At 44.2% G+C, this 26,966-nt stretch overlaps 1 protein-coding gene across 1 annotated transcript; it reads left to right on the top strand.

The window, feature by feature from the left end:
* The first annotated feature begins 1,430 nt into the window (after window positions 1-1,430).
* On the top strand, window positions 1,431-26,966 carry LOC147437770 (putative serine/threonine-protein kinase WNK9). Its single transcript, XM_086487244.1, has 7 exons — window positions 1,431-2,305; window positions 2,644-2,681; window positions 2,783-3,007; window positions 3,100-3,320; window positions 3,398-3,555; window positions 3,674-4,166; window positions 25,294-26,966. Exons 1-7 carry the CDS (start codon window positions 2,186-2,188, stop codon window positions 26,403-26,405), a joined length of 2,367 nt encoding a protein of 788 aa, XP_086343370.1. The 5' UTR covers window positions 1,431-2,185; the 3' UTR covers window positions 26,406-26,966.

Below are 26,966 nucleotides of genomic sequence, written 5' to 3'. Positions count from 1 at the left end.
TAGTCCATTTAACTTGAGAGATTGAACGGTGGCAGGTGTTGTATGCTTATTTGACATATGAACACAATTGACAAATTATGGTTGCCATATCTATATTTCAAATGCAGAAATTAGTGCTCGCAGGTGCTTAGAGCAACCCATTTTACTTGAGAGTTTGAATAGTGGCAAGTGGTGCATGCTCTTTAGAGGTTGTGGGTGGTGGTTGTCATATGCAAGAATGATGCCTTTCAACTCGAACATCCAAGAATGAGATGAGCGCGTCCATTGCGTTGCTTTGGAGATTGTAAGGAGCAACACAAGACATGCTTGCATGCTTTTGGAAAAAAAGCAATCAGTAGACGAGGCGCATGTGAATTCAAATGAAAGGGACTTGGTGTGGATTGGCTTCTAAGCAATGCTTTGTAAACTCAAACAAACGGTGCCATAACAAACAACCTTACATGAATAAAGCTAGCGCTTCTCAACAAGCGACACTTCCTCAACCACTCCTCGCAATTGAACACTCACACACACAAACATATATACATAGCCATGCACTTGGAATTTGTAGCTATGTTTACTCCATAGATCTTGAAACACTACGAACTCTCTCCTTGTAGTGCTACTCGTTTAGTATGCTCTCCTCACATTGCTTGAATATTTGGGTCAAAATGCAAAGGTTTTGTAGCTCATTGGAGTTTACTTTCAATCACTTATAGGATAGGCTATGAGGAATCCCACAACAAAAAGCGCTTCTCATGGTGTTGCACATGTGCACACTATGTAAGCATCTCGAGAGCATATATGTTCGCACAAGTGGGGTAGAACCCTTGCCTCTCGTAACAAAATCGTCTTTTGATGCTAACTGCACCAAGCTTGAAACATGCTTTTTTGGAAGGGCAAGGTTAGAAAAAAACGATTGCTTGGCAAAGTTGACATTGTAACTAGGTGGGGGTTCAACCCTGGCCATGCGTATCTGCCCTTGAGTGCAAAAGAAGGTGGGGAGGCAAAAACATCCAACCAATTATAAGGCAAATTTTGGGTGCTTTGGCGAGGTTTTATCCGAGTTGGAGATTGGAGATGTTGTGGGGTGACCCTCCTATCCACTAGGTAGTTTCTGCCCTTCGTTGCTGACCTTGGTTTTGTAGGGTTTCTAGAAAGTAGCTTATTTTTTCGACAACAGGCCCTCAAATGGAGGAGGAGGAGATGGCCCAACGACCGGCCGAGGTACAAAATTGACAATAATAATGCAGAGAGAGAGAGAGAAAGGTAGGCTTTAGAGAGAGAAGCGTGGAGGTAGACGCCGCTAAAGCAGACGGCGCGAGTGTGGGAAACGTCGCCGGCAAGCGGTGCAATTACCCGTAGAACCGGTAACCATGGAGCGTACGTGGGCTCCATTGACAGCGTTCACATCACTCTCTCTCTACACTGCTGAATCGCTTCTCTCTCTCTCTCTCTCTCTCTCTCTGGCCCGAGTCTGTTAAGCATCTCGATTCTCGATCTTCAAGGTCTCAGGGCCCGGCATCTCTCTCTCTCTCGGTTCCTCTGTCACCTGTGCAAGTACTTGCATTTGCCTGGTGCAACCTCGTTCAGCTTCCTGCTGCTTGCCCTTGCGTTTCTTCTCGACACCGCTTCGTCGCCCCTTCTTCCGCGCAGGTTTTAGCTCTCTGGGTTGCTAATAAGTTCGAGGTTTTTTGATCGATGATCTCTCTCTGTACGCGGCGCCCTGAAGCAGCTTGTTGACAGAGGAGCATATTTGGTTCGATTACCAGTGAGTTGGGCGCAGGAATAGGCTGGTACTTCAAGGCCTTGCTTGGTTTAGGGTTGCAATTACAGTGTTTTTGTCGAACGGCAGCTTGCCCTCAAGGCCTAGCGGAATGGCTGGCTCATCTACACATCTCTTTGGGAGCTAATTTTGTTGCCTCTTAAGAAGGCTACTGGGATCACATCTGAAGGTTTTTCCATAGCTATCTCAGAACCCACAGCTTGGTATCCAGGTTGAAGAGAGCAGGCATGATATTTGCTTTGATCCCATCACCGTGTAAAACAGCCACATTGGAGCCTGAAGGGAAGAGGCATTGCTTCGGTCTCTTCGACACTGGGCGAAGACAGTGCACTTGTTTAAGATATCTGCATCATACCTCCTCCTTTGTTCTCTAAAGGGGGGCTTATTGATTGGTTGATTCACTCAGCACATATCAAGAAAATGCCTGTCCATCGATGCGGCAGCAGTGCCCTCTGCCTGCACGAGCTTGGAGGAATTGAGGCTGATGAGGCTGGAGATTTTGAGTACATCGAGATTGATCCCACTGGTCGATATGGGAGGGTATGCCTTGACAATCTACAATCATCGAAACACTTTCTGAGTAGTTAAGGGATCTTTTATTCACTTGGCCCTTTTGCTTGCATGATGTGTATCCTTCAGTGATGTATTACAACCTTATTGCTTAAACACCAGTGAATGGCAGCATCACTCTGTTAATTTGCATGCGTCAAGATGTGATCTGCAGCTCAAAGCAAACACATTAGGGGCCGCTTATGCATGCTCTCCATTGGTTGATTCACAAGTTCATAGGTCCATGTTCATGTCAGGGATGCAGATTCAAGTTGCAAGAAGGGGTAAACTGGTTCTGATGGTTTTTACTTGTTATGACTGTCTTACAGTACAAGGAAGTGCTGGGCAGAGGGGCCTTCAAGACCGTGTATCCTCACTATGTCATTTGTCGTTTGTTTGATCCAGAAAAGTGTTGTTTTTGAGCTTGTTACCAGCATGATTTTGTTGGTCCTTGACATGCTGCTGTAGTTATCGGGCTTTCGATCAAGAGGATGGGATTGAGGTGGCTTGGAACCAAGTGCAAGATGTGTTACTTCGCACACAGGAGGACCTGGATCGTCTGTATTCAGAGGTTCATTTGCTAAGCCAATTGAAGCACAAAAACATCATAAAGCTTTATCATTCATGGGTTGACAAGAAGGCACACACTGTTAATTTTATCACGGAGATCTTCACGTCAGGGACGCTACGCCAGTAAGCTCCCATGATCTGAATGCAGCTCGTCTTCCGTTGTATAATGGGTGGTGGTTGTTGGCTGTGCCTTGACTGTTGGGCTTGTGTTTTAGATATCGCAAGAGGCACAAGCACATCGATATCAAGGCTGTGAAGAACTGGTCTCGTCAGATTCTACGAGGGTTACTTTATTTGCACAGTCATGACCCCCCCATTATACATCGTGATCTGAAGTGTGATAATATTTTCATCAATGGAAATCAAGGGGAGGTTAAAATTGGAGATCTTGGCCTTGCAGCAATCCTTCAGCATGCTCATGCACGGAGTGTTATAGGTACAAGAGCCCAGACCATTGAAGGCTCTGTTTCTTAAATTGCTGGGATGAAGCTTACCCTTTCGCTATCTTTGCAGGCACACCCGAATTCATGGCCCCAGAGCTGTATGAAGAAGAATATACAGAGCTTGTGGATGTATATTCATTTGGAATGTGTCTTTTGGAGATGGTTACATCTGAGTATCCTTATAGTGAATGCTCGAATGCCGCCCAAATCTACAAGAAAGTCATGCTGGTATGTAACTTCTCTAAAGCAAGGTGAAACTGTGCTCTTATTTCAGTGAGATGAGCTCGGCCTCGTGTGTTGCCATTCCTATCTAGAATGATCCTGATTTTTCAAAACTCTTGGTTAGGGGAAGAGACCAGAAGCTATGAAGCTGGTCAAGGATCCAGAGCTTTGCCAGTTCATAGAGAAATGCCTAGCTCCAGCTTCAAAAAGACTCCCTGCTAGGGAACTTTTAATGGACCCTTTTCTCCAGTGTGAGGGCAGTCAGAGTGCTTTAGAGTCGTCTCCACATGTAGGTCGGATTGTACGAAGAGCTAGTGGCATGGATGAACTTGGGGTCATCAATGAAGAGCCCCATGCTATATCTGCAACTGTGCAGATAAGTTATGTGCTAAAGGAAACACTTCCTGCTTTTGTCCATGATGGGTCTGACGTTTGTGGGTGCTCAGCTGGAGACTCAAAGGCAGCTCAAAATGGGGACTTTAAGGCACAACAAAGTGCCGAACTTGTGCCGGTTCATTATAAAGAAGATCGGGCTAGGAGTGTGGACTTCAGGGTTAATGGCAAAAGGAGGGAAGATGACAATGTTTTTTTGAAATTGCGAATTTCAGGTTCAGAAGGTAGCTTTCTCATCCTTTTGCTCACTGTTGCAGTGCTTGTTTGATGCATATGAGTGTGGGTGCCATCACCAGCGTTCTTTTAGTGCAATATGAATGCCTGTATGCTGTTTCTAGAATTGCAGGTCAGGGATCTTAATATCTCAGTTCCCTTTCTGACACATCCCTTTTTCTTGGAGTGGTCTTGTTTGAGGATGGTGTGACCTGTTTTCCGTTCGCACTTCTTTTCTCACATGAACTGTTCCTTTTAGCACGAGGACTAGCAGTTAACAAGTATGCGGGAGAATAGTTGATGCCAAATCATATTTCTGTTTTGTAGTAGTTTGATGCCTCAAATTGAAGCTAAGTTTTAAAAGACAGAATAGAATGATTCATTTGGTTAAACAATGTGCAGGGTTAAGCCTGTATTGCTTCCTAAGTTGCCACTTACTCAAATTTTTAACAAAATTAAACATCGGTACATTCGACTATGTGGCACACTCACAGGTAAGTGGCCTGGTGTTGGCACTGCCTTGTTCTTGTCAAAGCTAAAGCATTATGGAGCCCTAGCGTGAGACATGTTTGTGTAAGATTGTTGTAGCTTAGCTACTAAATGGGGGCTTAAGGTACTAGTTTCCTTTTTGACATTGTAGACAATAGAATGTTTCTTTTTCCATTGCTTGTGTTAGCCAATTAGTTTCTTTGTCAGTATGTTGACAATCTGGACATTGGCTAAGAGCTATGTATACTTCTTTGTTAATGTGGGTGGAGTAGCACACATTGGAACCTCTCTCTCTCTCTCTCTCAAACTGCTGACATGTCAAGCCATTGAAGACCTAGAGGGTTGGGCACCCTAGCCCTAACCCTAGTTGACCTGTAGATCCTGGCTGAGAGGCCCAAACCCAAGTAGAAGCAGAAGAAAATGAAGTCCTCACCAACTTACCGATCCTTGCCGAGTGTCCCATGGATTAGGATTGAATTCCTAACCTCCAGCAACTTATGGGACCCCCGTCCGATGTGGCTAAAGTAAAGCGCGCGCGCACACAAGAATATTTGCATAGAGAGCTGATGACGTAGTAGTTGTATGTATGCTCACGTTTTGCGTCAGCTGAAGACGTGGTAGTGTACGAATTCCCATGAAATGCGTTGGCTGACCATAGCGCTAGCTTTTGGGACCTGATGCTTTTAAAGTTGATGCTTTTCATGTGAAGTGTCAGGTTGCATCGAATTGAAATGGTGAATATCTAGGTTTTACACTTCCACAAATCTTTACTTTCTTTCCTTGCGTTAATGATTGCTTCTTAGCATGAATGATGGTTCCTTTTATTTTCTTGAAGAGAGGGAATGAGAGAGAACTAGAGATGTGTAGAAGAGAGAGAAGAGGAGAATGACAGCCAATGGGGTCCAAATCAACCCTTTCAAGGGCCCCCCACACCACTGCCGATGTGGTATTTGCTTTGCTTTTGATTGTGTAAATGGAATGTACACACATGCAATACCTTAAGTGCAGACTCTACTGACTCAAATGGGGATTGTGGTCTCGGTAACTCTTCAAGATTAAGCACTCTTAGGCCCTATCAACTACCTCATTTTTGTGCTAATTTTTTCGATTTACTGCTTCTTTTAGTGTTAGGCTTCATTATGGCTGAGTCTGCCCTTGATCTTCGGAGTCATGATCGAAACTCAGTACATTGAACTTTGTGTTGATGTATGCTCGTGTGTGTGTGTGTGGGGTGTTGTGTTTGGGAGCATATGTTAGTACCTAGTGCTACACCCACTATTGGGCATTGACGACGTTAGTGGGGATGTCGTGGTATTTAGTCAATACTATGCATGATGGAGCTGATGGTTATATTGTCTTGTGGGTGACTACCATGGGTCTATACCTTGCACTTTCCTTTATGGGTGAATCTGGGCTTATCCTGGATTCATCTAGGTACACTCTTAGGGCTGATTTGATGCACCTTTGGATCCCTCTTGGCGAGGGATTGCTGATGGCCACCAAGGGGGTAGATTTGGGGCTGATTTGTGCTCCCGATGTGAGAGGACTGAAGGGCTGAAAATGCAGATCTCGATGATGTTGATGATGGACAATAATGGGAGCACTGGATGTGGCGAGGGAATGGCCGAAAAGAGACTCAATGGTCTGCTGAAGTATCGGGCTGTACGAGAATGTTGGCGAGGTTAGCTCCAAGCCGCTCCTGCGAGGGAAAAGGGCTGAAACTTAAAAATGCTGGCTGATCTAGTGAATTTTGCCAGTGCGAGGACTGATCTGGCAAAATGCTGGCTGATTAGCCTCCCTAAACGCTAGGGCTGATCTGTAGCAAAGACGCTAGCTGGCTGCTCTGCAAAACGCTCATGCTGATTTGTAGTGCTAACTCTCTTTATAGTGAAAATTTGGGTTTAAGAACCTCTTAAGACTTAGGTAGGGCAAAACCTCTGTCAAAGATTATAAAATGACTCAATAAACTTGACTTATTAATAAACTTGATCAGGGCTAAGTTTCGGGGTGAAACTGTTGCACTAAAAGATGAGTTTTTTTTACAAATGGTACGTACCTATTACGTACCTTAAAGGTGGTTCAGTACGGAAGTACGTTCAGTACGTACCTAAAACATGTCGTACACTACGTACCTTTCCACCTTGGGCCATCCTGTTTCCAAGTCCCTAGCCCCACGTAGTCCGAAGATCCCATTCGCGTTTGATTCTCACTTAAGTCTTTAGCTTATATTAGGATTTAAGGATTTGCTCTTTTGTCTTTTGTTTTGTTATATGGATTCTCGAATGTCGGGTCAAGTCTTTGTGTTGTCTCATCCTTTTTATGGAGTATTCACTTCAAAGTTTCAATTAAGTAAGCTTCTCGCACTTATTTTGCCTAAGTTTTTTCTAATAGCATTTTCAAGTACATATTGTTTTGTTTTATAGTTTTGGTTCAGTAAGAAAGATGATGTTTTTCTTTTTTATTGGTTTTCTTATAAGCCTTGCTTTTGTGTTTTGTTTAAGTGTTTCAATAGCTCTCTATAATACGCAAGTTCAAACTTTCCTAACTTATGCAGGTATATCTTCCTTCTTTAAAGCCTAAAATCTTTGTCTTGAATCCCATGGTTACTCATGTTTGAGGATTTCCGTCACAAGACGGGCACCACGTGCCAATAGAAAAGGACAGACCGAATAAACTTTTAGCACTTCAATAACATTTGAACTGAAAAAGAGAGAGAGAGAGAGAGAGAGAGAGAGAGAGAGAGAGAGAGAGAGAGAGAGAGAGAGAGAGAGAGAGAGAGAGAGAGAGAGAGCACACGTAACATGGAGTGGCGGAATTCCACCCCTAAGAGTATTGGCCCCAAACCTTGGCGTCCCTTTTGGTATTTCTTTATATTGCTTCAATTGAGTACAATGCCAGTACTTCAATCCCTGCACCTTCACATTGACTCATGCCAGAGAATGAGCCCTTTGCACATATATAAAGGCTCTTGGCCTTGAAAAGCAGTTACATGAAAAGCAATCAAACTCAAAAGCAACTTGTCCCAAAAGCACTAGCGCTAAAAGCTTCCAGCACGTTTGGCGAAAATCCGTACAGCTTTGCCACGTTAGTAGCCAACGTAAAACACGGAAATCCGTACAGGCTGCCACTTCATCAGCGCAAAAGCCGAAAATCCGTACAGGTCTGCCACATCATCGGTTGCTACGCAAATAGAGCGTGTGGTCCTGCTTTATTTAATCTCTTTAGGTCACTTGGGCCCCATCAAACGGGGTCCCAGAAGTTGGGGGAACTCCTCTTTAAAAGTAGGCCACTCAAGTTGGTAAAACTTCTTCTACTGCTTCTGCTTTTGCTTCTTCACTTAGGGTTTAGGCCAGAGTTACCGTGGAACGCCCCTACCAGGCCTTGGAAAGCCGGAAGGGCGTTTCGGCCGGTTGCATGTGCCCGGAACGACAGGGCGTTCCGACAAACCAATCATCACCGTAACGATAGGGGGAACGTCCCGGAATGGCAGCAATGGTAAGAAAGCATAAAGGGGCAAATCTTGGGTGTGTGTTTCCTTATAATTGCTCCCCCCTCACCCCTTTCCTTCACTAATGCAACAAGCCTCAAGGTTCTCTCTCTCTTCCTTGCTCTCAAGCTCTACCCTCGCGCTTGGGTCTCAAGCTCTCAAGCTCTATCCTCAAGCTCTCAAGCTCTCTCTCTTGGGCTTGCCCTCAACTTTCAAGGCTTCAAGCTTTCTCTCCCTTGGTCTCAAGAAGTGAAGCCTCTCTCAAGCTCTCTATCTCAAGCATGCAGTGTGTCTGTTGTGAATGTACTATGACCACGCATCACCACACGATGCAATCATATCATGTTTTTTGTGAGTATTAGAGTCAAAGGACTCTAATACTACTTGTATTCGAACACATAACGCTAAAAATTGCATTATTTGGGTGTTTTTTATGCCTCTTGTTCCGCGCCGTTCCCGTTCCGGATCCCTTGCCGTTCCCCCGTACCGCGGGAAGGCGTGTCGCCGTTCCGGGTAACTATGTTTTAGGCCCCTCGGTCGGGATCTGTAGTTGGCTCCATTCTTCAGTGGCTTGACAGGTTACCGGTTTGTGACATTTTCTTTGTTTGTTTTGCTAGATTTATGAGGGTTGATTACTTATTCTTTGCTGCAAATCTCAAGATAGCATGATATTTCGAAGGGGCTTATGGTTTAGAAGGTTTTGATTTTGGTTTTTCCCCACCAAAAGTTGGCCATTTAGTACTCTTCATGACATTCATAGAACACAGCCATGCGTTGTTAAGCATTCCTTTTCTTACGGTTTCAAGCTTTTCGAAACTGCTAGAGGGGACTCGATTCAATATGGCTCAAATCTAATGCAATTGATTCTCTTGTTTGTAGGAGGTCCTGTTCTATCTCTAATACCTCTATGGAGTAACTTGGAAGTTTTGGAATTTTGAGAGACTTCTTCTGTGATAGTTGGCATGGGTCCATACCTTGAGCACGAAGCATTACGTGGAAGTACTATGCTCTAGAAACATATAAATAATTTCAGGTGCAGAAATGGCTTGTTTTTGTGACAAAAAGAGGAAAACAAGAAATGAGACAGGGAAAAAGAGGAGATGTGTTGCGAGGCTTGTAGTGAAAGTTTTGACTATGTATGGAACCTTGCAACATTAGTACTACTCGAGAGCCAAGATTATTCTCCGTGATGGCTGATAAAGCATCTTACTTAAAGCTTCTTTGTGGTCCGAAATGGGGGTTCGACAATGTTGGATACCAATGTTACACATAGTGATAATGGATGTTTTCAAGGTCAGTGTAACTTGATTCAATTTGCTCTAGAAAATGGAGAAAAATATATGGCAATGGAGAGAGACACGGACATGCTGCCGGTGTCTCAACCAATTTTCTTAAGGGTCTCCTAGCTCTTACTGTTGCAACTTTTACTTCTTATTTGCAAAATGTTGAAATACAAGGGTGATGCGTGTATGTTCCAATTTGTTTGTTGGGACCACCAAGCTACTCCTCTTGAAGAATTTTCTCTTAGAGCTATGCCCGCATGTCCGGATGAGTCCATTAGATTAGGTTTTCGAGTTTTGAAACCCTCTTGCATGAATGCTTTGTACATGCGTTTTGGAAGATGTTACTACACTTCGGTGGGCATCTGACATGACGGGCATGTAGGTCCTGGCTAGAGGAACGTGTCGGTTGAGTTCTTTCGTCAAGTGGTTCACATATCAGTTAGTTATCGCGTGAAGCTCACATGTGGGCACATTTGAACATTTTCCTGACCTTGGCACATAAAAAGTCAGTATAAAGGAAGCAACAAGCATAGCGTTTTTTCATTAGTTTGGAGCGCTAGCAGATCAGCCCAGCGTTTTTGCTTTCAGCAGCCTGACGTTTTGCAAACACTTCGCTGGATCAGCCTTGCAGCCTTTAGTTATGGTGCTTGCTCAATTCCCTCGCCGGAAAAGCCTTGCATCCACTAACTCTAATCTCCTTGCTGCATCCCGTACCTTTTGGCAGCCCATGGAGCCTCTTCTCGGCCTTTGCCTCACCGCATCTAGTGCTCCCATCGCTGTCCATCATTTGCTCCATCATCAACTGTGTTTTTAGCCCTACTTAGCGCGTCAGATGTGCTGCGTTTTTGCAGCCAGATGTGCGTTTTTTCATCAGCCCTTCATTCCTTCCACATCGGGAGCGCAAATTAGTCCCAGATCTACCCCTTGGTGGCCATTTGCATCGAGATGGATCCAAAGGTGCATTAAGTCAGCCCTGGAGGTGCTTAATTTTGAAGAGTTACCGCGGCGACATTCCCCATTCGAGTTAGTAGAGTCTACATTGAGGTATTGTATGCGTCTACATTCCATTTACGTAATCAAAAGCAAATACCAGATTGACAACGGTGTGGGGGGGTTTGGAGAGGGTTGGTTGGGACCCCATTAAGCGTGGTTCTCTCTCTCTCTCTCTCTCTCTCTCTCTCCACATCTCTACCTCTCTCTCTTATTCTCTAAAAGGAAAAGAAGTAAAGATTCCTGGCTGTGTGAAGTCTAGATCTTGTCAACCTTTTTATTTCCCTTGCATTTGACATTGGTATCAGAGCTTTGAAGATTTTGCACTAATTCGCGAATCTCCAAGAAGTTATTTTTCTCTCGTGTTTGAGGTCGTGTTTTGTAGTGTTTTGGGACACTCCTCCCACTCTTGGAACAAGTGGCCTGTCATTGTGTAACACGTGTAGGTCGTGTGCCTTGAGCATCGGAAATAGTAACCAATGTATACCAGGTATTGTATGCGGGGTGCGCCGACGTGGGGGGGATAGCTGTCTCGAAGATAAGTCTGCGATCTTCCTTGAGCAGCACAAGAGCGGAAATTTTTGCATGGTCAAGACTTGTAGCGATATGGAGACCTTCCCCAATTCAAAAGGCAAGCAAGTTCTTCCTCGAGATCCTCCAGGTAGCCCTCTCCATAATCCACAAGATCCTCCCCCTACCCCTTCATGCTTGCTACCCAATCCCATGGATTTAGTGATGTGGATGATGATGCGGCAAGATGAGGCATGACCACGAAAATGTGGAAGTTGCGGAGCGAGAGGAACGTCGATTGGCGATCGAAGTTGAGGCTCATCGATAGGAAAGGGCAGCCATGCGTGATCTCATTACCTCTTCAGCGGTTTGATCCGATTCCTTATTCTTTGGAGCCGAATTATGAGAAGCTTGCCAAGACCATCACAGAGGCAACCAATGCTACACGAACTATCAACGAACCAATTCTTGAGAAGATTACGTTCAGTAAGTATGATGGTAAGATGGATGCATTTGTCATCTATTCTTGTCTGCATCAATTTACATCTTATTTTGTTGCTGTTAAAAAATTTGATAATAACAAAGTTCTCGTGGCTTCCATGCATCTCACGGGTGATGCTATCACCTGGAAGGATGAGTGGATGGAGAAGAAAGAGGATGCCCACAAGGCGGCCCGTGGTGAGTCTCTCCTCATTGTGTAATGGGATGGGCTCGACGTGCCAACGGAAAAGAACAGACTAAACAAAACTTTAAATGCTTAAAAACAACTGAATTGAGAGAGAGACACTTCACATGAGATACGGAGTGGCATAGTTCCACCCCTAGAGAGCACTGGTCCCAAATGACGGTGCCCCTTTCGGTGTTTCTTTATATTGCTTCAACACAGTACAAGGTCTGTGGCTCTTGCTTTGCTTCGCTCTTGTTGGAATGCCATAGAAGCTACTTCTAAAAGCTATTGGTCTAAAAGCATGTGTCTAGAGGGCTGTCCGTATACAACGTGCCATGTCAGAAGCCAACATGATTTAGAGTGTCCATATAGCTGTTATGCCATCTTGTCTACGCGATTTATTGAGTGTGTGTGCTTGCTTTATTTTGGCCCTTGTTGGATGGGGTTCTAAAAGTTGGGAGGGCTAGGATTAAAATCCTAACCCATTGGGCCACTCTACGAGGATCTGTAAGTTGGTGAAGACTTTCTTCTTCTTCTTCTTCTGCTTCTACTAGGGTTTAGGCTCCTCGGTCGGGATTTGCAGGTTGCCCAACCCTCCAGGTCTTCAGTGGCTTGACTTGTTGCATCCCCCCTTCTTGAAAGAAGAGTAAGCGTCCGCTATTATTATGCAAAACAACTCAAGTTAGGAAAATAATATCCAAGGATCATGCTGTTTTCTCATTCCGTTCTGTCATTTGGGAGGTCTTGATATTCCAGCGTAGCAAAATTAGCCATCACACCCAGATCGTGCTGATTTGTAATGGGTGTCTCAATGCACTAAACTTACATACCTAGGCAATCTCACTCAAGTAGAATGGCACATCACGATGCAACACAAATGCTTACACATGGATGTTACGAGAACAATAAACAACGCCATTGAGCACTCCTCCCAAACAGACGGTCTTAGGTATGAAGCTACTCAACAACTACCTTCTCACTCTCCTTGCAAATAGCCTAAAAAGGTCCAGGCCATGAACTTAGAGGACTGATACAACCAAACACTCCCCACACTGCAGCTTGCGTTGCTTGGATGTTCCCAACATACAGCTCCCCAGACACCCGGTTTTGGTCGTTCAAAGGTTTCCAACGTACACCTAAACGCTCCCTAGACACCCAGTTTGCGTTGTTAAGACGTTTACAACAAACATGAACACTTCTCCTAGGAAAGCCTGAGATGAAGGTATTCAAAGCACCAATTTTGTTCTTGGGAGTAAATTTCAAACCATTGAAACCAACATCAAACAAGAATCAAACAAGCTCAATCTGGCACAAACAAGCTTAAAACAAACAACATCCATTTTAAACAAATTCCAAACAATATTTTCTTTGAACGAAGTTTAGAGAGTATCTAAATAAAAGCAATTAGAAAATTCATTTAGTTTTTGTTCGAATAGTTGATTTTTAAGGACGACTAGCTTGTCCTTCTGGATCAAAGTGATCATACGATTCCAGATTTGGAGTGTCGCATCATCCTTGTCATGCCAAGGTATGGCCAATAGAGTGTTGGAATTGCCCAATCTCAATGTGAAAGCGTGCCTTTCCATGGTATCCATGGATGTTGACAGGGAGAGCACTAATGAGAGGTACCACCTTCCATGTGGCCAACTCAACTTCAAGTTCTCCAGCTTGTGAATCGTAGTCAAGGTCCATCTGCTTGAGGAAGTATGGATGAAATTCGCGGTTGCTCGCGGGTCAAAGAAGATAAGGGCTTTCAAGCCGATTTTCCCCTAAGCTTTGCATAATGCATTAAAACTTTCGAGATTAATGCCACAAATGTCAGGTACAAGTCCAATCGCAGGTCTAGCTGGCTTAGCCAGAGATGGTCTTGCAGTTCTATCCGCTCTCAGAGCGGGAGGTTACTCTGAGGATGTAATTGTGCCCTTTTTGAAAACATTCAAAGCATCGGCCTTCTTGTAAGAGGGTTTCTCGTTGACGTTGCGTCAAGCGAGGCCTTTGTGGTTGACTTTCACGCGATTCCCAGGGGTTTGTTCGTTGTGGTCAAGGGTTCTGAGTGGTTGCGTGAGTTTCTTCTGTAGTAAACTCTAGCTTTTTTTCATAAGCTTGTAGTCGATCGGAGGATTGTTCATAAGTTCTTACATTGTTGATACTTGTTTGAAAGAGAATACTCTTGCAACAATGATGGATCATGGCAGTTCAATTGTGTATCGCTCGTAGTGGTCCTCCAGGGGAATGAACCTGAAGAAAGACACTGGAAGGTAGACATCGCGAAAGCTTTAGCTGTAGTCTTCCATGGTCTCCGTGGCAAGCATTTTCAAGTTTTCCCATTCTGACAAAATGTGGACTTTGAACAGGGAGGTCTTGTAACTTTGTGCAAAAACAATCTTGAAAGCTTGCCAAGTCCTTTGAGCATGTGGGTGGGTAGCGATTGAACTCCACCACTGCATAGCATTATCTTTGAGAAATCCCACATTAGAGGGGGCAACATGTAATTCGGGAACTCTTTCGTCTCTTTTGCATGTTACAAGGTAGGTTGAGTTTGCGTGTAAAAGGCGAAAAAAGGTATTTTGACAATGGATGGAGTGGAATTATTTTTGAGTTCCTTTTGAAGGAGAGAAGGCCTTTGAGTCTCTGGAGTACTTGATTAGTCTTTTCACATGTATCAATCTGCAGTTGATGTTTGTACTCCGCTTTGGCCAACTTCCCCACCGAAAATTTGCCCAATTCTTCATTCTTTTCTTCAATTTTCGTGCCGGATTTCAACTTTTCTTTGCCTTGCCACAGAGAGGTGCTATCTCTGTCAGATTCTCGGCGAGAATCCATGTGTACTCTTGGGTTCTTTATGGCTTATGCCCTTTAAGACAGAGCGATGGAGACGAGATTGCGCTCGATGCGCGATGGACTAAGGATGGGAGGGGCTAATAAGTTCGCGATTCTGACTCGAAGATTCTTTCATAAGCAAAATCTTGTCTGCTTTGTGAGGTTCTCCTTGAGAACCTGTGTACTGCAAAAGGGATCGGATCCTTAGAAGAAGAATCTTTCTGAGCTCTGATACCACTGTTACAAGCTTGGACACTCCAAGCGAGAAATCAATATCAACACACAAATAGAAACTTCAAAATTATTGAACTTTGAGAGAGAGAGAGAGAGAGAGAGAGAGAGAGAGAGAGAGAGAGAGAGAGAGAGAGAAGAGGGGGGGGGGGGGGGGGGGGGGAGGGGGAGGAAAAGAAGAAGAAGAAGATGATGATTTAACGTCGTAGGAAACTATCCCAAGAGACCTTGAACTTTTATATATATATATATATATATATATATATATATATATATATATATATATATATAGATAGATAGATAGATATAGAGAGAGAGAGAGAGAGAGAGAGAGAGAGAGAGAGAGAGAGAGAGAGAGAGAGAGAGAGAGAGAGAGAGAGAGAGAGAGAGAGAGAGAGAGAGAGAGTTTTCTGCGCCCAGAAACTCTAAGCCCAAAGATTGGCGCCCCTCTCGATATTTCTTTATTATTGATCACATCAAGGTACAACTCCCAAGGGTCCTTTGCTTTCAGACTCTGCGTCGAGATGCTCTGCAGAGTGAGAGGCCCAAGGGCTGTTTTAAACTTACGAGGGATGCCCAAAAGCGCCTCAAAAACAATCAGTTCGAAAAGCATTAAACCCCAAAAGTGCCATGTCATTAGTCTAGCGCAAATCGCAAAAATTCGTACAGCTTGTCACGTGGCACTTATAGCGCAAAATGCAGAAATTTCATACATCCTTCCACGTTAGCATGTCAGCACGATTTACGGAAATCTTTCCTAGAGTCTAGGCTTTTGTCTTTTAGGGTTTTGGGCCCTAGGGCCGATGCTTCATAAGTTCTTCAAGTAGGTTGGTTCAATTTCTCGTCTAGACTCCACTCAACTATTTCTCTTCTAGTTGGTCATGCCACGTCATCACTTTGTGACAATAGAATACTGGTTCTTTGTGTGCAAACATTGAAAGAGTCCTTGCCCTTTCACACAGATTGACCCTTGACTTGGTGCCCTTGTCAGTGTTTCTTTTCTTTATTTTCAAGTGATCAAGGTACACCACCATCTTTCTCAGAGAGACCACTCTCAATGTCGGAGTAACAACTAGCCCCTTCATTATATGTCTGGTTGCTACAAAACAACTTACTGGCCATGCTTAATGAAACCGGCCTATGGGGTGGTAGACTTTGGCTTTCACCGGAAACTTCACTTTAACTCTACGACACAGAGGACCTTCAGGATTAAGCTTGTGATTGGAATTCAACACTTCAAGACATTTCACGACTTGGTAGCTAGCGCGCTTCCAAGCAGACAACGACACCCTGTTGGCCCCAAAGATTGACGCCCCTTTCGGTATTTCTTTATTCTTATTACACTTGAAAAAAACCTGTAAACTTTTACAAGCTGTCCCACTTTTATCGGGCTGAAATTCCTCTACTCTAACCCGATTTCGGCAACATAACCACAATAGAAGTCTCCACGGACAAAATCCCAAGTACACGGTGACTTTCAACGCACTTTACAAAACCTAGCGAGAAATTACAGCTCACTAAATTCTCAGTTTTGCGCTCCGATTCGCGTGCCAATCACTTCTGTGAATAGCCCTCGAGCTCTCACACATGTAGGGTCACTTGCCCCTTGAATTAGACGAGATTCCTCGTGGGAGGTCTCGAAATTGTCTTGTACAAGCACCCAATGCTTTTCCAAGGCTCCCGTGGCAAATAAACGATCCGAACGCTTCCACCTAACCCTCACCAAGCTGTCCAAACCTGTCCATGGCTGTAATTGCAGGTTTTTGATCCAATTTCGAAAACATAACAGCGCAAATATCCCTGTAGGTCAAAAGTACACGTCAAGGACACTTTTCCTTGCGGGTATGGAAGCTTTCTAGTGAGTTGCAGGTCAATTTCAGCATGCTGTAATTTTCTGTTTTGCCACCCTTAGCTGCCTACTGCCGTGTACAAACATTCCAAGGCCTTTCCGAGGCTCCCCTGACGATTCCTTGCAGTTTAGGTGTGAAACCCTAAACCTGTAGAAAAACACAGCAGGCTGTAATTCGCTGTTTTGCACCGTTTCGAGCGGAGCGAGCACGCCTACGCGTGTCTCAGGTGCTCCCGCCCGCAATGGGATAGTTCCCTTGTAATTCGGACGAGTTTTCACGCGAGAAAACTCCGTTTTCGCATTCCTTTGCGATGGAATTGTGCGTACTTAAGGGGATTAGCAATTAGCTAATCCGACTCTTGTACAGAAGGCTCTTGCCTTGGCAAACGCGCATAAAACCCCTAGAATTGTACATGGTCATCTAAGAAGCCCAACTAGTGGGGCATTATCATATGTGCAAAGGGGGGAGAGAGATGCGTGAGAGAAAATGGTCGTGCTACATAGAGCAAGGGAGAAGGCAAGCTTTCCATTAAAGCTGTGGGCACCTGCACCCACTACTCACACACACTATAGCACACTTATGAGCTGAAATCAGCCCCCTCTTGAAATGGGCGCTCCCTCTTGGTGATGCTTCTGGCAAATGCATCTAGAGCTGTCATGTGTCCAGTTTGCCTCTTTTGAGTTAATTCCCTAGTACCCATTGACTTATAAGTGTAGCGAGGGGCCTAAAGGACTTTGAACTGAGCCTAGACACCCTTTTACTACTCGGATTCCAGTGCCGATTGGCCCGACCAACTCGTGGTGACTTGGCCCAATTCTCGATTGTGGGTGAAACTCTTGGTCGTTGGCCATTTCACACTGGCCATACAATGTCCGGTCATTTGCAACTTCAAAAAGTGGGTCCCAAAAATTAAACAAAAATCATCAGAAAGAAACCAACAACTCAAGTTAGCAATTGCCACGTCCTCGTGACACTTAAATCTTCTTCTTCGTGGATGCACATGCTGCGGAATGAATGTTTGCGCTTTGCTCAAGATGAGTGCTCCGAACTGTGCTCAAGGTTCCTTTGGTCCTTATGGAAGGGAGAGCCTTCCGTTCTTAACGGGAGAATGCTATGATCACAAACAAAGTGAATGGACACTGTGCGTGCAAGTGTATGAGACTGAGAGAGAAGAGAGAGAAGAGAGATACGACACCAGAGACGTTGTAAAAACCCTCCTCCGAAGGCCCCACTTTGGTCGGCGAGAGTGGTCTACTTATGATTGCACAATCTGGTAGAAATGGTATGCATGAGACTGATGCAAGTCTAGGGACTATGTTGGTGACGACGACGGGGATGACGACGACGACTTGAGGGCTGAAATCTGCGGTCTTCTATCTGCTGTCCAAAAACGCTATGGGCTGAAATCTGCGACTAGTCCAAAAACGTTGATTTGGGACTGTTGTCTGTGGGTCTTTGACGCTGAAAATCTGCAGGTTTAGGGCTGAAAACTGATGATCTTCAAGGTTGAAAACTGAGGTCTTTCTAGGGCTGAATCTGCTACCTTTTTAGGGCTGGTTCTTGTTGATCTTTTAGGGCTGCAAATCACTGCATGCGCCGGATCTGCAACGCTGAAGCTGAAACCAAAAATGCTAGGGATGCTGTGTTCCAAAAACGCTAGCTTATCTGTGACGTCCGACGATGAAAGACGATGCTGATGCAAGCGCTAGTGTCTGAACTTGCTGGCGATGGGTAGATCTTGAAAACGCTAGAGAATGCAGAAAATGCTAGCATGGGGGTTCTTGCTTGGAGGGGGAAACCGCCAAGGTTCTGTTGAGAAGTTGCTTGTTGAGTTTGGCTCCTGTTGCCTCTTCTGCCAAATAGTGCTAGTTCTAGTTTGCTTATATATTTTCTTATCCAAATTGCCCTACCTACTTTTGTTGGAAAGTCACTTAAATTAATAAGTGAAAAATGCCAAAAATAGTAAAATAGGCTAAATGCACTGGAAAATTCCCTTGACTGATTCTGATGGATTCTGATGGGAATGCTTATGATCATGCTGTGTGCAACCAAGGGATATGCATCTACACTAAGTGACTGGGCATGCATGGTCTACGAATAGACTCATAAAAGTGCCAGATCACTTCTAATCTAGACTGACTGGACTGACTGAACCCTGTTATGCCGTAGCTTGTCCACAGACACATAGGGTTGGATGTGTCACGTGACATCCCCTCCTTTTCAAAGTGAGGTATTGGTACCGAACTGTATGGCATCGAGGGAGATCGCCAATAGCATCCGGAATCTTGGAGGGGACTCTTCGTCTGCATACTCTAATGTGTGGGTCGTGCGACGTGCGATACTTGAACTTCATAAAGGTCTGCAACGCTTGCTTCTTTGGGCCGCGCCGAAAGCGACACAAAGTCTTCTGTGGCTCCTTCGATGCTTCATCTTCATTGAGAGTCATGCTTCCTTCTTCTTCAAGAATCTCCATGGCTGAAAATTCCTGAAACCATTTCCAACACAAAACCATGAACATACGCATTCCATGTAAAGTGAGTGGAAAAAATCTTGTCTTTGCTAAAGACTGTGTATGCAATGTAGAGTCACATAGAGACGGAGTGACAACCCGTTCATCAAACATATGCAAACAATGAGATCGAATTTCTCTTTTGATCTAGAGCAATCAACTGTGGCAAAACACAATGGAAATGCCTACGCTTGGTGCTCATACATTCATGTGCTCGTTCGAAAACTGTGTCATGCCAAGGAAGAGACATGGAATGTGACTTCCTTACATACATACTTGTCAGCTTTTCATGAAACACCCGCATACATTCGTGCTCATCCATGAGAGAAACGTGTTCAACATACAATATGTCATGCCTATGAAAAGGGATCACATAAAGATGCTGACTAAACTACAGGAAACGATCACGAATGAAACACTCGAACAATGCGTGCGTATCAATCATGCGAACACATAATACTTCCTGTGAGGGATCATTGGACCTAAGCTCAAGAGCCAAGATCGGTTCTTCGTGATTGATCGAATCCTCAATGAGGTTAGCTTCGCTAGAAAAAGCATCCACTAACACATCATCCTTGTGAACAATCACATCATCTTCATGCAACTCATCATGCTTGTGAGAAATCACATCTTGATCATGCAAATCATCATGCTTATCATTATCATCCAAATCATTATGCAAATCATTGGCATCCAAATCATCATGCTTATCATTGTCATTCAAATCATCATCATGCTTCACACAATCATGCAAATCTTGTGTATCATGCTTTGGAGAAGAAGAGACTGAGAGAGTCTCCTTTTCCCGAATCTCTTGCATCTGTGCCGGCATTAGAGACAAGAGTCGCAAGAACTCTTGCATGTGTCTGCGTTTCATTTTTGCTTTTCTTTCTGCTTTGTCTTTTGCGTGTGCGATCCATTTCTGCTTTTATTTCTGCGTGTCTGCGATTCATTTTTGCTATTCTTTCTGCATTTCTTGCTTCGCGTTCTAAATTCAGTTTCAGAAACAATTGCTTCAAAGTCTCCATAAGAGTTAGTGCAATCCTTGACGTAGACGTGGAAAGGGAAGGGTCGGAAAAACCTCACGGTGGGGAAAATTCTTCTTCGCCTCTCTCATGCTCATCACCTCTAAGCGAAGTATCCATTCCACTTCGAGTGATGACCATTCTGAAGTCGTGGGTTCTTGTGGTCTTGGGTTCTTAAGTTCACGAGGAACTTGGGTTCTTGGGAGTCTTGGTTCTTGGGGGTCTTGAGGTTCTTGAGGTTTTCTTTCGCTTGCAAACCGCGTTTGAGAAGGATCTTCTCTTCACCTGAGTTCTACTCCTTTCTGCGGGCGCTACCTACTTTTGTTGGAAAGCCACTTAAATTAATAAGTGAAAAATGCCAAAAATAGGTAAAATAGGCTAAATGCACTGGAAACTTCCCCTGACTGATTCTGATGGATTTTGATGGGAATGCTTATGATCATGTTGTGTGCAACCAGAGGATATGCATCTACACTAAGTGACTGGGCATGCATGGTTTACGAATAGACTCACAAAAGTGCCAGATTACCTCTAATCTAGATTGACTGGATTGACTGAACCCTGTTATGCTGTAGCTTGTCCACGGATGCATAGGGTTGGATGTGTCACGTGACACATGCTAGCCCACGTAGGTCTCCCCGAAAAAGGATTCGCAATGGGTTGTTGATAAAAGCAGCCACTTTAGTCAGTGTCTGTACGTTGCTTGCCCCATCACAACAATGTCTATACTGTGGAGTCCCTCTTTGTTGCTGGCCATGCCGCCATTATGCTCATTTATAAAGATCTTCCAGGGCGACAACTGTCACAAATTGCTGACGTGTCAAGCCATTGAAGAACGGAGCCAACCTGCAGATCCAGGCCAAGAAGCTTAAACCCTAAGTGAAGAAGCAGAAGCAGCAAAAGAAGTTTTACCAACTTGCAAAGTCTTGCCGAGTGGCCTATTTTTAAAGAAGAGTTCCCACCAACTCATGGGACTTCGTCCGGTGGGCCCCAAGTGACATAAAGGCATTAAAATAAAGCAAGCCCACACACACACACACACACACACACACACACACACACACACACACACACACACACATACATGTGAAGAATTGATGACATGGTAGTTGTACAGATTCCCGGAATTCGCGTTGACATGATGATGTGGCAATTGTACGGATTTTCGCAATTCGTGTTGATATGATGACGTGGCAGTGCAGGGATTTTGGCAAAACACATTGATAGCTTTTGGTGCTAGTACTTTTTTGGACGAGATGCTTTTGAGTTTGACGCTTTTCATGTAACTTCTTTTTAGGCCAAGAGCCTTTAAATAAGTGCCATGGGCTCTTTCTCTGGCAAGCATCAGTATGAAGGTGTAGGGGGGGAGTATCGGCAATGTACTGAGTTCAAGCAATATAAAGAAATACTGCAAGGGGCGTCAAGGTTTGGGGCCAGTGCTCTCTTGGGGTGGAATTCTGCCACTCGCCGTCTCGTGTCGTGCATCTCTTTCAGTTTAGTTGTTATTTGAAGTGCTTAAAGTTGTCAAGTGTGTTATTCTCCGTTGGCACGTGGTGCCCGTCCTGTGCTAGTGGTATCAGAGCTTCAGGCGTATGCTTTTCTGAAAGAATACCGGTACTATCAAAGAGAAGACAGAGCAAGATGGCGCTTCCAGATTTTACGAAAATATTTATGAGAGAAGTTTCGTGGCCCGACCCTAGACTTATCAGCCACTCCCACCCTTACTTCATCGCGCATCCGGTGCGCTCTTGTCTTCATCGCTCTGTCTTACAGGGCATAAGCCATAAAGATCACTTGCAAGAGAAGGATCCAAGATTTGTTTCGAGCTGTTGTTTTTCTCAGAGGCAGTGCTATGCAGTGGTGGATGTCTATAGCTACCAAGCCGGACGCTCCAAGGACTTGGCAAGCTTTTAAGAATTTTTTTGCCTAAGGTATATGGTTTTTGACATCTTCCTTTGGAGTGCAACTTCTGGCAAAGTGGGGTATCCTAAAATGCTTGCCATGGAAACCCTAGCAGATTGTAACTTGAAATTTCTTGACATCTCTCAGTGGCTTCTCTTCTTGAGCTGATAACCTTGGAGGTTCGGTGTGATTGCTATGTCTTGGGACTACCATCGCCGCTACAAGAACACTGTCTGTCCAAGAGTTGATGGACCATGCTGTGGTTGGCTACGACCTTATGAAAGGAACCTAATCCTAATTTTTGGTGCAGGTTTTAGATGGAAAGTCAATCGACTTTTCGAGCTCAATTGATGTCGAGATTGCTTTTTAAGTCTGACGGAACTTGTTTGGTGATCCAATTTGGAATTCGTTTGAAATGGATGGCATTTGCTTTAAATCTGTCTCGATGCCAATTTAAATTGTTTGACTCTGGTTTTAATATTGGTTTCAATGATTGGTGATTTTACTCCCAGGTGGAGTACTGAGAAACGATGTTTGAGAATGCTTGCTCATACTCATGGCCCGGACCCTTGTGGGGAGAGTATTGAATGTTTGAAAAGTGTTGCTTTTACTCATGGCCCGCACCTGTATGGTTATTTGCGGGGGGGGTATTAAGAAGTTTGAGTAGTGGTTACTCTTAGCACCTCCAAACGACGTAGGTTGCGGTCTAGGGGGTGTTTGGTTGTAAAAGGTCCCTATATCTCATGGCCCAAACCTTTTTAGGTTATTTGTGGGAGGAGTGATGAGGGAGTCGTTGAACAGCTCATGGCCCGGAGTGCTCATTGGCGACTTTATGTTTCTATGTCTTGTAACATGCATATGTGAGCATTTATGTTGCATTGTGATGTGCCAACCATTGAATATTCCTTATTGGATGAGATACTTACGGGAAACCAACGATCCAAGAGCTCCAATCTGGAATGCGACTCCTTATTGGATGAGATTCTTCTGGAAAGCCAACGACCGAGGAAATCAAGAGCTCCGATAAAATTGACGTCCCTCGGAATGTCCCTCGAGATGACCCTTGGAAATTTTTGAGCTAACTTGAGTTGTTTTTCGGATATGCTTTAATCACGAACAATTACTTTCTTTCAAAAAGGAGGGATGTCACAAATTGGTGACGTGTCAAGCCGCTGAAGATTGGAGCCAACCTATAGATCCCGAGTGAGAAGCCTAAACCCAAAGTGAAGAAGCAAAAGCAGCAAAAGAAGTTTTACCAATTTGCAAAGTCTTGCCGAGTGGCTTATTTTTAAAGAAGAGTTCCACCAACTTATGGGACCCCATCCGATGGGGTCCAAGTGACATAAAGGCCTTAAAATAAAGCAAGCCCCCCCCCCCCCCCCACACACACACACACACACACACACACACACACACACACACGTGGAGAACTGATGATCTGGCAGTTGTATGGATTCTTGGAATTCGTGCTGACACGATGACATAGCAGTTGTGCGGATTTCCGCAATTCATGTGGACATGATGACGTGGCAGTGTACGGATTTTCACAAGACACGCTGGTAGCTTTTGGCGCTAGTACTTTTTTGAACTAGATGCTTTTGAGTTTGACGCTTTTTATGTAATTGCTTTTTAGGCCAAGAGCCTTTTAATAAGTGCCATGGGCTCTTTCTCTGGCATGCTTCAATACAAAGGTGCAGGGGGTGGGTACCGGCAATGTATTGAGTTCAAGCAATATAAAGAAATATCGAAAGGGGTGCCAAAGTTTGGGGCCAGTGCCCTCTTGGGGTGGAATTCAGCCACTCCACGTCTCGTGTCGTGCATCTCTTTCAGTTCAGCTGTTATTTGAAGTGCTTAAAGTTGTTCAGTTTGTTCTTCTCTGTTGGCACATGGTGCCCGTCCCGTGACAACAACCAAGGTGGATAGGTCACAGTTACCCGGAACGGGGAACGACAACATGCATGAAATGCCATTCCCTGTTTCGGATACTCACGTCTAAAAAATGGAATGGGAATCCGGAATAGCAAATTAGAATGGGAACGGGGACGTGAAAATGGCCATTTCTTGTAACTATGGGATAGGTACGATAAGTATGATACGATAAAAACTTAAAAAAACGTTGTGTAGTATAGGTAATCACTACCAGTACGAAAATTCTTTAGGTATTGACTACAAATAGACGTACATGTCTTCTTATGCATGCTTGCATACATGTAAATGCATGTATACATGCACGTACTAGACATACATATGTACATGCATGTATACATCATACGTACACAACTCTAGATACATGCATGTAGGTGTGATTGTGTGTGCCTACAAATAACAACCAGTATATAAAGTATTGAATACCAGTTCGGTATTTAGCGTACAGTATGGGAAGGCTAGTTCAATCTTGGCGACAACCAACCACTCGTACGGACAGAGTCGTAAGCTCTTTGTTAGTTTTATCGTTTCAGTATACCATTTTGTACCATAGTGATGAGCATGGCATAGCCCACAAGGGAGAGATCCTCCAAGATTTCAGTCACAGACAAAGACGTTCAACGTAGGAATCCAGTCGGCCACATCGACAACATGATTGTTGGGTCCTTTACGATGTTGGATCTCAAAGGAAACTTTTGCCTAAGCTCAATGCATTTGGCCTTTTGGCCTCGAAGATCATCCTGATCATAGGATAGGGCAATGAGTGATGGTCAACCTCTATGCGACCAAAGTAGGGCCATGTAGGTAGCGCTGTCACTTCTCCAATGCACAGACCACAGTATGTCTTTTTCATATTCTGGGCATTTTCTTGCTAGCATCGGAAAGCTTTTTGCTTTGGATACAAAGAACATCTATCCTGCTTAAGTGCTGCATCAATTGCACAGTCATTAGCATCAGTCTTTGCAGCGAATGGTGGAAAAATGGTGTATATGTGCGTTTCTGGGTGTAGATTAAAATGTCATTGACAGATACAAAAAGGAAAGTTTTAAGCAAAATGAAAACATGGGATTCATAATCTTTAGTGTCCACTGATTGAAAAAGCACAGGTTCCCTGCTTACAGGTATGTGAGCTCAAGAACCATTTTGCAGGTACTAATTGAAGTTAAAGAATTGTTGGCTAAGAGGTGATGAAGAATAGCTTTAGAAAGGATGCTAGTGGCAGTAAGAGCAGCGGTAGATGGCTTAATTTCAACCCTTCAGTCCAGTGTTTGAACTTCTGCTCAGAATAAGGACTGTATTAAATTAAGTATGCGCTTTTCTTTTAGGCATTATGGAAGGTTTTGTTTGCCTTCCTTTTATGGTGTATTTTTTCCTTTCTCTGGTAGGCAGTGTGGAAGGTTTTCGCTGACTTGTTTTTATTTCTGATTATGTATTGGCGTGTGAATCCAGGCCAGGTTCGCAATATACATTTTCCCTTTGATGTGGAAAGGGACACTGCTATGTGCGTGGCAAGCGAGATGGTTGCTGAACTGGATTTGACAGATCAGGATGTGACCAAAATTGCGGAAATGATTGATGCAGCAATAATGGCACTGGTGCCAGAGTGGAAGCCAGGAGTTGCCATTGATGAAACATGTTGTGAAGGTGAGGCTCTCGATATTGAAGGCGGTGATGTCAGTGCAAATGTATTTGATCCGGTGGCTTTGTCTGAGGGTCTATTGGAGGACATCATTCCTAGTTCTCCAATAACAGAGATGTTATCCCCATCAAAGATCGAGGGCCTTGTCTATGGAAGATTTGAAGAAGTTACTTACCAATGTCATAGGTCTGAGTTTCCTGCTCATGAAGTTGAGCAATGCACTGAGCAATGCACAGTCTCCAGTGATACATCTGATTTATCTAAGGAAGGTGATTGGAGTTTGTCGGATAGCTCAAGCTCTCATACCTCTCAAATGCTACTTCCTACCAACGAAGCTGTTATCCCTCTCTTTGAGCAGCCATCACACATTGATTCAATGGAAGCTAGGGATGGCAGCCATGCTGCCACTGCTTTCAATGAGCTTGTTGAATCCAAAAGAAAGAGTGGTTGCGCAAATTTTGTGCATAAAATATGGGAGGGCCTAGTTCATGGCCATTCGTGTGGTGAAACCAATGCAATGTTGGCCTCAGCACCCTTGCAAGAAGGTGATGATGAGGATTTCGACGATGAGGCTACAAGGGAACTAGCTGAGCTGGCCTTGAGGCATGAGCAAGAAAGGCTGGAACTGCAGCTCAAGCATGAGGAAGCACTTGCAGAAGTTAGGAAGCGGTGCCGACAGAGAAGAAGTATGAGATGTGAAGATAGTGATGATAGTTGCCACAACCCAGGCAGCAAGTTTCTGGCAAGCTCCCTCGAGGGACTTAAAACAGTAGACTCTTCATGTGAAATGCAAAGAAATGTGCCTTGTGAATATGGCTCACTCACTGGATCCATGACGAGCCTTGAGGACTTTTCGAGCATTGGGCAAGAAACACCCAGAAGCATGTCCAAGGCTGGGGTCTGGCAAGAGCCAAAGTTTTGAAGGGGATCTAAGCTTTGTCTATGGGACGTTGTATACTCTCCATTGTTGATTATAGAAGGCAGGGATTGATTCAACAGGATTACGTCTTGAGGGGGTGACGTAGGTAGATACCTCGTCTGAACATTAAGAAAACAGGAGTCACTGTTATTGCTGTTGAGCACAGAAGTTTGCCTTGCCAACGCATTGAGTTGTAGTGGTTTCGCTCTTCTGATTATGTCCCATGCCTTTTGGAAGTGAACGACAAGGGGTGGCCGAGTACAAGAATGGCTCAAGCCTTGCGGTCCGTCAGAAGGTTCAAACGAGTAAGAAACCTACTTCTTGAGAAAGGAGGGAAGTGGCGGTGGGTGTTTTCTTCAAGTCTTAAGCTTTCTAGGTATTGGTTTCCAATGCAAGTTGGAAATCGGGTTTGTGTATGTAAATCATGCTTTTTTGAGGTGTAGGGATGATGTACAGTTTCATTCTCTAATATCTCCAATTGCCAAGTTGCATTCAAAAGCTTTTGTAATTTCAGTGGGCCCATGTTATTATTCTACGAATAGTAAAAGTTATATTCTTTGGTGT

Source organism: Adiantum capillus-veneris, chromosome 17 (assembly GCF_014529385.1).
Source record: "Adiantum capillus-veneris isolate H3 chromosome 17, ASM1452938v2, whole genome shotgun sequence".
NCBI classification, from domain to species: Eukaryota; Viridiplantae; Streptophyta; class Polypodiopsida; order Polypodiales; family Pteridaceae; genus Adiantum; species Adiantum capillus-veneris.
Note: the sequence above shows the minus strand (reverse complement) of the source record. Positions and strands in the feature narration are given on the sequence as shown.

Excerpts from the sequence above, each read along its gene's own strand:
- LOC147437770 (XM_086487244.1), top strand. The coding sequence starts at position 2,186 with ATGCCTGTCCATCGATGCGGCAGCAGTGCCCTCTGCCTGCACGAGCTT. Across the intron at positions 3,321-3,397 it reads TCATGCACGGAGTGTTATAG|GCACACCCGAATTCATGGCC; the intron begins GTACAAGAGCCC and ends CTATCTTTGCAG. Across the intron at positions 3,556-3,673 it reads TCTACAAGAAAGTCATGCTG|GGGAAGAGACCAGAAGCTAT; the intron begins GTATGTAACTTC and ends ACTCTTGGTTAG.